The sequence below is a fragment of the Stenella coeruleoalba genome, assembly GCF_951394435.1.
Source record: "Stenella coeruleoalba genome assembly, chromosome: 6".
NCBI lineage: Eukaryota > Metazoa > Chordata > Mammalia > Artiodactyla > Delphinidae > Stenella > Stenella coeruleoalba.
This window is the reverse complement of record NC_137151.1, coordinates 82,372,940-82,383,654: the sequence shown is the minus strand read 5'-3', so window position 1 is coordinate 82,383,654 and position 10,715 is coordinate 82,372,940. Positions and strand designations below refer to the sequence as shown.

General features: G+C 45.4%; 1 protein-coding gene across 1 annotated transcript in view; it reads right to left on the bottom strand.

The window, feature by feature from the left end:
* Positions 1 to 1,077: 1,077 nt before the first annotated feature.
* The window catches only part of LOC307187819 (uncharacterized protein), a gene marked incomplete at its 5' end in the record, with an annotated part of 52,064 nt that continues 42,426 nt past the window's right edge, over positions 1,078 to 10,715 (bottom strand). Inside the window, 3 exons of the mRNA XM_079924352.1 lie at positions 1,078 to 1,173; positions 2,444 to 2,797; positions 7,914 to 8,123. Coding sequence (XP_079780478.1) covers positions 1,168 to 1,173; positions 2,444 to 2,797; positions 7,914 to 8,123 — 570 coding nt within the window. The 3' untranslated portion in view covers positions 1,078 to 1,167. The remainder of the gene's footprint in view (positions 1,174 to 2,443; positions 2,798 to 7,913; positions 8,124 to 10,715) is intronic.

Genomic DNA, 10,715 nt, shown 5'->3' with positions numbered 1-10,715 from the left:
AGGAAGTTCAGCAAGTGAACAGCTTTGGAGTAGCACCCTAGTTCTAGCACTTCATGAAGACTTGTTCCCTTCACTTTTTTTTTTTTTTAAATCTTTATTGGAGTATTGTTAGACCTGCGCGGTCTCCTAGGAGTTTCGACTCGCCCAGGAAACAACAAGAGTCGGAAGTCGATGCAAAACGCAAGAGGTTTATTGAAGGCCGGTGCACCGGGGTTCCTTGGTCCTCACGCAGGAGGTCGAAGAAGGAACCCTTTCGGGCGCGAATATGTCAGTTTTATAGGTTCCCACTTCTCCGTATGTAAATTATAGATTTGGTTGTGTTCTCCTGCTGATTGGTCCCGGCTTAGGCTCGGACCAGAGAGGGAACTTGTCCCCAGCTGCCTGATTGGTCTTTGACAGACACCTTTTTTACATTTTGTTATCTCCCTCCTTCTCCCCAGCTGCCTGATTGGTCTTTGACAGACACCTTTTTTACATTTTGTTATCTCCCTCCTTCTCGGAAGGGGGCCGGACATCCTGGAAATTCACCCATTGTCTAAGAAGCCCCTATTGTCTGGAGAGTTCTTAATCATTAGCTGGAACAATGTCCCTCGAGTCCCACATTCCCCCCTTTTTCTTGTGACTATTGATTCCAATCATGGAATCTCAACCTTCTGTTCGTAAACTTTGGTACTGTTGTCTTAACATTAGAACTTGTACAGTACTGATACGTTCTCTAATAAATGCTATCAAGCGATTTAGAACACATGGTCCAAAAGTTAAAATCAACAATAAAACAATAAGAGGTCCCAACAGAGTAGAGATTAAGGTGGTAAACCAGGGGGACTTATCAAACCATGATTGAAACCATCCTTTTTCGTTCTCTCTCTCCCTTTGCCTTTTATCTAAGCGTTCCCTTAGTTTATCCATGGTTTTGGTAATGGTTCCTGAATGATCAATATAAAAGCAACATTATTCTTTTAGAGCGGCGCATAATCCCCCTTCCTTAAGAAACAGCAAATCTAGGCTGCAACACCATTTCTGAAAGTGAGGTGAGTGATTCTTTTAGTTGAGTTATGGAACTTTCTAATGCTCGAAGGTCGATGTCTACAGCCTGTCTTAAACTTGCATAATACTGGGGTTGTTGTATGAGGGCTGTGGTTCCTGTTCCTATCCCGGCAGATATTCCTAGTCCTAGAAGGACAGCCAATGTGAGGGTTACAGGTTCTCTTTTGTTTTTTGTTTTTTCTACATATTCATCTAAAAAGGATGAGTCTGAATGGTAGATAAGTCTAGGGACTAATTGCACTAACACACAAAAGTCAGCTGAAGTATTAAGAACCTCTAAAGAGACACAAGGGGTGAGCCCCGTGTTACATGTCCACCATCCATCTTGAGGAGGTACAAGATATCCTGAGCCTGAAGGGAGGCTAAAATCATGACAAAGGTGTCTATGGGACTGGGGAGGTGTTCCTATACAAGTACCATTTCCAAAAACCGAGGACAGGGTTAATTTACTGTTCCCTTCTTGCTTCCATCGACATTGGTCTGAGGAGGTAGAATTAGTATAGTTGGAGCTATATCCTATAGCATCATAATAAGGGGGAGGGGCAGCATAGCAAAGCCAACATGATTTTGTAGCCTCTGGGTTTGTAGCATTGAGAACCGTAAAGGCTGCCTGCACAAAAGAAAGCATCCTATCCTGAGGAGTCCCAGGCTTAACTGTGGGTTCTTTGGATCTAGAGGTTTCATTAGTCTCATTCTTTGTTGACGTAGTTGAAGGGGCCGGGGGAAGCAAAGGGGGGCCAAGTACGGGATTTGGGCCTATTGATATAGGAGCAGGAGTCTCAATCTTTAGCTTAAGGGTCATTAATATTCCTAAATCATATCCCCTCACGTAAAATCTAACGCCCCAAGAATGACCATTTATCCATTTTTTATCTCTTTTTCCGGGATTACTAAAGGAAATTTTAAGGGGATGACACCATCCTGAACATTTACTCCGGTGTCCGGTATCCTCATTATGAGAATAATTAGCCGTTACAGTAATAAAATCCCAAGTTGAGGTGGGTTTCCAATTAGTATCCCCAGTAGTTTCACATCCCCAGCTTTTGCAGTAAAAGTTTTCAGTTCCACCACATTTATAATTCAGAGATCAAGGGCGGTGGAACCCGGGGCATACGTAGAAAGTGAGGATACCAAGCATCATTCTTTTGCCTGCATTTTTGCAACCCGGCCCAAACCAATCAGTTTCTGAAACTTTGGAAGGGGCAGTGTTCATATCATGAGAATCTTCTGTATCCCAATAAGGTGCTCCTATAGCCAATTTACAAACATCAGGAAAAAGATCTGGCCACCAGGTCCAGGGGGGTGCAGTATGACTAATGGACCAGGTTACATCTCCAGTCTGAGAAATTACCTGCCAAGTTAAACGTTGGGGGAGGTGAGGGCTAAAATCACTTACAGTCAGTAAAGGCAGTAAAACCAAAATTATAAGTCTTAGGTTCGTAGAAGCTTGAGTTTGAGCGGGTTGTCGGTTCTTTGGGCCCGCCATCCTGATGATGCCGTCGCTGGTGCAGCCTTCACATGTGAAGCATGGATCCAGGCAGCGATGCCGTCCACTTTTATGGCCGTTGGGGTGGTGAGGAGGACGGTGTATGGTCCTTTCCATCGAGGTTCCAACGTCTGGGTTCGATGCCGACGGACGTATACGGAGTCTCCGACTTGGAAAGGATGAGTTTCTCCCGGTGTTCCCGGTTGGTAGGCCTTGGCGAGTTGGGACCATATTTCTTTCTGGACCAATTGGAGTCCCAGTAGCCTAGCATATAAGTCAGTGTTATTTTGACAATCAGGTTTTATTTCTTTTCCTAAAGTGAGGAGGGGAGGCGGGGCACCATATAATATTTCAAAAGGAGTAAGATGGTATCAGGAAGGTGTATTTCTAACCCGGAATAGGGCCAAAGGAAGGAGCACCGTCCAATCGGTACCGCCAGTCTCCAAGGACAATTTAGTTAGGGTCTCTTTTAGAGTCCTATTCATTCTTTCTACCTGACCTAAACTTTAGGGTCTATAGGCACAATGTAATTTCCAATCAGTCCCCAAATATCTGGCCACATCCTGACTTACCTGGGCGACGAAGGCTGGACCATTATCAGACCCTATTACCTTTGATGCTCCAAATCGAGGAAAAATTTCTTCTAAAATCTTCTTGGCTACTACAGCAGCTGTTTCTTTCTTTGTTGGGAAAGCCTCTATCCATCCTGAAAAAGTGTCTACAAAAACTAAAAGGTGTTTATTACCGTACCTTCCAGGACGCACTTCGGTAAAGTCCACTTCCCAGTAAGTTCCTGGGCGGTCCCCCCTGAGTCTCTTTCCAGTTTCAAGTTTCCCTTTGTGAGCATTTACCTGTTGACATGGGACGCATTCCTGCACAATTTGTTCAGCTAATTTTGTCATTCCAGGGGTTTCGTACCCGGCTTTTTGTAACAAGGCTACCATCTTTTTAGTCCCCAAATGTGTCCATCTGTGCATCTGTTGTAACATGGATTCTGCTTGCTGAGGGGACAAAGTTCCTTTTGTTGTGGCCGGGATGATTTCTTCATCGCGGCCTGGTTTTTCAGGAACTTTATCTGACAGTCCTAAAATGACTTCTCCCGATGCTATTTCTCGGGCCACTTGGTCAGCCATATTATTTCCCCTAATTATTGGGGTATTTCCTTTTTGATGTCCAGGGCAGTGGATGATACTGACTTTAGTAGGAAGCATGAGTGCAGTCAACAAAGCCACGATTTCGTCTTTGTTTTTAATTTCTTTGCCACCTGAAGTTAGTAGCCCTCTGTTGGTAAATGGCACCGTGGATATGAGCGGTAGCAAACGCATATCTACTGTCTGTGTAGATGTTTACTTTTTTATTCTCTGCCATCTCTAATGCCCTCGTCAGGGCAATTAATTCAGCTCGTTGGGCTGAGGTCCCTTGTGGTAGTGCCGCTGCCCATATGACTTGTTTTCCGTCTACCACGGCTGCCCCAGTTCGACGCTTACCTTCCTCCAGGAAACTGCTCCCATCCGTGAACCAGGTGAAATCAGCATCAGGGAGGGGCAGGTCCATCAGATCTGGCCTACTGCCATGTGCTGCGGCTAGTACTTCCTGACAATCATGTATGATGGTGGAGCCTTCCAAGTCAGGATCAGGTAGCAAGGTGGCTGGATTGAGTCCTGTGGCTGGAGCAAACTTGATGCGATCTGAGTTTAGCAACAGGGTTTGGTAATGGGTCATCCTGGCATTAGTTAGCCACCTATCCGGTGGTTGACGGACTACATTTTCCAGGGCATGAGGAGCTGTTATCGTTAGATTTTGTCCTAAAGTTAGTTTGTCAGCATCTTTGACTAGAACGGCCACTGCAGCGATTATCTTTAAACAGGTGGGCCATCCTGATGCCACAGGGTCCAATTTTTTTGACAAATAAACAACTGGGCGATTCCAGGGACCCAATTTCTGAGTCAATACTCCTTTTGCAATGCCCTTATTTTCGGCCACATATAAATGAAAAGGTTTGGTTACATCTGGCAGTCCTAGGGCTGGAGCTGAAAGTAAAGCTCGTTTGATTTGGTCAAAAGCCCGTTGTTCCTTATCGCCCCAAACGAAAGGAGTGCTGTTTTTGGTTAGGGGGTACAATGGGGCTGCCAGCTCAGCAAACCCTGTAATCCATAGTCTACAGAATCCGGCCGTCCCCAAAAATTCTCTAACCTGCCTGGCGTTTTTGGGAGCCGGAATTTGGGCCACCGTATCCTTTCTGCTCTCCGTGAGCCATCTTTGCCCCCCTTTTAATAGATACCCCAGGTAACTAACCTGTTGTTGGCATATTTGTGCTTTCTTGGCTGAGGCTCTATATCCCAGGGTTCCAAGTTCCGTTAACAGTTTTTCAGTACCCTTGATACAATCTTCTTGGGTCTCAGCAGCTAATAAAATATCATCAACGTATTGGAGTAATGTTACCTGGGGATTTGATTCTCTATATAATGCCAAATCCTGATGGAGGGCTTCATCAAAGATGGTCGGGGAGTTCTTAAATCCCTGAGGTAGCCGTGTCCATGTCAGCTGACCAGACATTCCCGATGTTGGATCTTTCCATTCGAAGGCAAAGTAGGGTTGGCTCAGGGGAGAGAGTCTTAAACAGAAAAAAGCATCTTTAAGGTCCAAAACAGTATACCACGTATGTTGAGGTGGAAGAGTGCTCAGGAGGTTGTAAGGGTTTGGAACTGTGGGGTGGAGCTCTGCCACCCGTTTGTTTACCTCTCGTAGATCCTGCACCGGCCGATAATCATTTGTTCCTGGTTTCTTTACCGGCAGGAGAGGGGTGTTCCATGCTGATTGACATCTTATTAAGATGCCCAAGTCTAGTAGCCTCTGTATATGGGGACGGATACCGTCTTTGGCTTCTCTACTCATGGGGTATTGACGGACCGTTATTGGGGTGGCAGTTGCCTTGAGTTCCACTAGCACCGGGGGCCGATTTTTGGCCATCCCCATTCCGGCAGTTTCTGCCCAGGCTTGAGGGAACCGAGTTACCCAATCAGTAACATTAACTCGTGAGGATGAAGGCTGCTCGTATAATTTATATTCATCTTCTAATTTCATAGTCAATATCTGAAGTAACCTTCCCTTATTATCAGTTATGGTGGGACCTTCTGGCTGAAAGTGGATTTGAGCCCCTACTTTGGAGAGTAAATCTCTTCCCAGCAAAGGATAGGGGCATTCCGGAATAATCAAAAATGAATGGGTTACTCGTCCAATCCCAAGATCTACTGTCCTTCGTGTGGTCCATGAATATTGTTTATTCCCAGTGGCTCCTTGTACCCATGACCTTTTAGCTGAGATAGGACCTTTTGAGTGGAGAAGGACGGAGTGCTGGGCTCCGGTATCTACCAAAAATTGAACAGGTTCCCCCTCCACTTTAAGAGTTACCCGGGGCTCGGGGAGAGGGTTCGAGCCCTGACTTTCCTAGTCTTCTTCTTCCAATGTTAAGATTTTGTTTTTGGTTGGCCTTCCTCCATTCTTTTTCTTAGGGCATTCTCTCGCCCAATGTCCTTTTTCTTTACAGTAGGCACATTGGTCCTTGTCTAATGGCCGCCTTCTGTCTGCCGTTCGCCCTTCCTGCCTATTTCTATCCCCTATATTTCTTCCTCCAACCACAGTGGCCAGTATCTTACTTAAATTCCTCTCCTGTCTCTTATCCCGTCTTATTTCACGGGCTTCCTGCTCTTTCTGCTTTCTTTCTTCCTTCTCTTCCTCTGTTTCTCTTTTGTTACATACTTTATCTGCCTCTTTTACTAACTCCTGAAGCGAAAATCCCTGCAAGCCATCTAGCCTCTGTAATTTCTTCTTAATATCAGGGGCCGCTTGATTTATGAAAGCCATTGCTATAGTAGCCCTATGTCCCTCCGAAGTTGGATCATAAGGGGTAAAGCGTCTAAAGGCTTCCATTAAACGTTCCAGGAACACAGTTGGCGATTCCTGGGGCCCCTGAGTTACTTCCCTTACCTTAGCCAAATTAGTGGGCCGTCTGGCCGCTCCATGGAGACCCGCCACCAGAGCCTGGCGATACATTTTCAGGCGCTCCCTACCTTCCGGGGCATTGAAATCCCAGTTTGGCCTGACGAGTGGGAAACCAGCATCAATCTCGTTAGGCAGCTGGGTAGGTTGCCCATTGGCGCCTAATACATTTTTTTTCTGGCTTCTAAAAGAACCCGTTGCCTCTCCTCAGTCGTTAGGAGAGTCTGGAGCAGCTGCTGACAATCATCCCATGTGGGCTGGTGGGAGAAAACAAGAGATTCTATTAAAGCGGTAAGGGCCTGTGGATTTTCGGAAAAAGTTGGGTTATGCATTTTTCAATTATAAAGATCTGCAGAGGAAAAGGGCCAATATTGGAGAGGTCTATTCCCTTGGCCATTGGGGGGGCCATATTCTCTAAGAGGTAGGGCAGTGGAGTCCGGGGAGATTGCCCTCCGGCTCCTAGTGCCCACTGAGGGACCCCTTTCTTCTTCCATCATGGATGGTTCCCTTGGTGCCGAGGGCAGTGGAGCTGGGGGTCCTCTAGGTGGTAGGGGATTCGGGGCCGGAGGATAAGGGGGTGGGGAATCCAAAAGAAGCAAATCGGACTGCGGGTCAGGATAAATCGCCTTCGGTAGATCCGGGGCGTCGTGTAGCTTCTCCGTGTTGGGGTTTTTCTTTAAGGCTAATATCTCCGACGCTGCTGATGTATGCGCGGACGTACCTGTTGAGGAAACAAAGGGCCGGACCCACGGAGGTGGGGAGAGAATTAAATCTTCCCAGACCAAGACATATGGTACTTGGTCTGGATGTCCGTGGGGATCTGTATTAAATATCTTAGACTTCAGCAGCTTAATCTTGTCTAATAAAAAGGATCCTTCGGGGGGCCATCCTATCTGAAATGTTGGCCATTCAGAGGCACACAAAGTCTGCCACTTTCCTTTCTTTACCTCTACCGAAAAATTATGGGCTCTGGCCCGAACTTCGGTCCAATAGCTTAGGGTAAGGGAAAGAGGAGTCGTCATAGTTTGTCCCATTGTCGTCCGTCAGAGAAGAAGAATAGACCACAATACAGAAACAGTTAAAACTCCACGAAACACATATACGTATGGGCCACCGCGAGCTCGCTTCAAAACCGAAACTTCTTCAGATGGCAGTTATCACCAAGGGAACTGCCGAAACCGAGTGAAGGGGAGACAGAGTTTGCCTCTCCTTCCAGATGAGCCACCAGGGCGTCCCCTAGGGCTCATGGACGCCGGCTATTAGCACGTCTGCCTAGCCAGAGGTCCGATACAGATTCCATAATAAGCCGATTCTTACGGCTTTCCTCCGATAATGGCCCACCAAGAACAAGGGACAAACAGACAATCAAGCTCGAGCTTACCTGGTACCTCCAACTCCCGATGTTCTTGTGGTCCGGGGCGAGTGGAATCCCGGACGAGCCCCCAAATGTTAGACCTGCGCGGTCTCCTAGGAGTTTCGACTCGCCCAGGAAACAACAAGAGTCGGAAGTCGATGCAAAACGCAAGAGGTTTATTGAAGGCCGGTGCACCGCGGTTCCTTGGTCCTCACGCAGGAGGTCGAAGAAGGAACCCTTTCGGGCGCGAATATGTCAGTTTTATAGGTTCCCACTTCTCCGTATGTAAATTATAGATTTGGTTGTGTTCTCCTGCTGATTGGTCCCGGCTTAGGCTCGGACCAGAGAGGGAACTTGTCCCCAGCTGCCTGATTGGTCTTTGACAGACACCTTTTTTACATTTTGTTATCTCCCTCCTTCTCCCCAGCTGCCTGATTGGTCTTTGACAGACACCTTTTTTACATTTTGTTATCTCCCTCCTTCTCGGAAGGGGGCCGGACATCCTGGAAATTCACCCATTGTCTAAGAAGCCCCTATTGTCTGGAGAGTTCTTAATCATTAGCTGGAACAATGTCCCTCGAGTCCCACAGTATAATTGCTTTACAATGGTGTGTTAGTTCCTGCTTTATAACAAAGTGAATCAGCTATACATATACATATATCCCCATATCCCCTCCCTCTTGTGTCTCCCTCCCACCCCTCTAGGTGGTCACAAAGCACTGAGCTGATCTTCCTATGCTATGTGGCTGCTTCCCACTAGCTATCTATTTTACATTTGGTACTGTATATATGTCCATGCCACTCCCTCACTTCGGCCCAGCTTACCCTTCCCCCTCCCTCTGTCCTCAAGTCCATTCTCTATGTCTGTGTCTATATTCCTGTCCTTCCCCTAGGTTCTTCAGAACAATTTTTTTTTGTTCGTTTTAGCTTCCATATATATATATATGCTTCAGCATACTGTATTTGTTTTTCTCATTCTGACTTAATTCACTCTGTAGGACAAACTCTATGTCTATCCACCTCACTACAAATAACTCAATTTGTTTCTTTTTATGGTTGAGTAATATACCATTGTATATGTGTGTCACATCTTTATCCATTCATCTTTCAGTGGACACTTAGGTTGCTTCCATGTCCTGGCTATTGTAAATAGTGCTGCAGTGAACATTCTGGTACATGATGCTTTTTGAATTATGGTTTTCTCAGGGTATATGCTCAGTAGTGGGATTGCTGTGTCATATAGTAGTTCTATTTTTAGCTTTTTAAGGAACTTCCATCCTGTTCTCTATAGTGGCTGTATCAATTTACATTCCCACCAACAGTGCAAGAGGGTACTCTTTCCTCCACACTTTCTCCAGCATTTATTGTTCATAGATTTTTTGGTGACGACCATTCTGACTGGTGTGAGGTGATACCTCATTGTAATTTTGATCTGCATTTCTCTAATGATTAGTGATATTGAGCATCCTTTCATGTGTTAGTTGGCAAGCTGTATATCTTCTTTGGAGAAATGTCTATTTAGGTCTTCTGTCCATTGTTGGATTGGGTTGTTTTTTGATATTGAGCTGCTTGAGCTGCTTCTATATTTTGGAGATTAATCCCTTGACAGTTGCTTCATTTGCAAATATTTTCTCCCATTCTGAGGGTTGTCTTTTCGTCTTGTTTATGGTTTCCTTTACTGTGCAAAAGCTTTTAAGATTCATTAGGTCCCATTTGTTTATTTTTGTTTTTATTTCCATTTCTCTAGGAGGTGGGTCAAAAAGGATCTTGCTGTGATGTATGTCATAGAGTTTTCTGCCTATATTTTCCTCTAAGAGTTTTACAGTGTCTGGCCTTACATTTAAGTCTATAATCCATTTAGAGTTTATTTTTGTGTATGGAGTTAGGGAGTGTTCTAATTTCATTCTTTTACATGTAGCTGTCCAGTTTTCCCAGTACCACTTATTGAAGAGGCTGTCTTTTCTCCATTGTATATTCTTGCCTCCTTTATCAAAGATAAGGTAACCATATGTGCGTGGGTTTATCTCTGGGCTTTCTATCCTGTTCCAATGATCTATACTTCTGTTTTTGTGCCAGTATAATACTGTCTTGATTACTGTAGCTTTGTAGTAGAGTCTGAAGTCAGGGAGCCTGATTCCTCCAGCTTCACTTTTCTTTCTCAAGATTGTTTTGGCTATTCGGGGCCTTTTGTGTTTCCATACAAATTTTAAGATTTTTTTGTTCTAGTTCCATAAAAAATGCCATTGGTAATTTGATAGGGATTGCATTGAATCTGTAATTCTTCTAGGTCTCTGTTAAACATTTCTTGCTTCTTCTCGATCTTTGCCTCCATTCTTTTTCCGAGGTCCTGGATCATCTTCACTAACATTATTCTGAATTCTTTTTCTGGAAAGTTGCCTATCTCCACTTCATTTAGTTGTCTTTCTGGGGTTTTACCTTGTTCCTTCATCTGGTACATAGCCCTCTGCCTTTTCATCTTGTCTATCGTTCCGTGAATGTGGTTTTTGTTTCACAGGCTGCAGGATTGTAGTTCTTCTTGCTTCTGCTGTCTGCCCTCTGGTGGATGAGGCTATCTAAGAGGCTTGTGCAAGTTTCCTGATGGGAGGGACTGGTGGTGCGTAGAGCTGACTGTTGCTCTGGTGGGCAGAGCTCAGTAAAACTTTAATCTGCTTGACTGCTGATGGGTGGGGCTGGGTTCCCTCCCTGTTGGTTTTTTGGCCTTAGCCAACCCAACACTGGACACTACCTGGTCTCTTCGGTGGGGCTAATGGCGGACTCTGGGAGGGCTCACTCCAAGGAGTACTTCCCAGAACTTCTACTGCCAGTGTC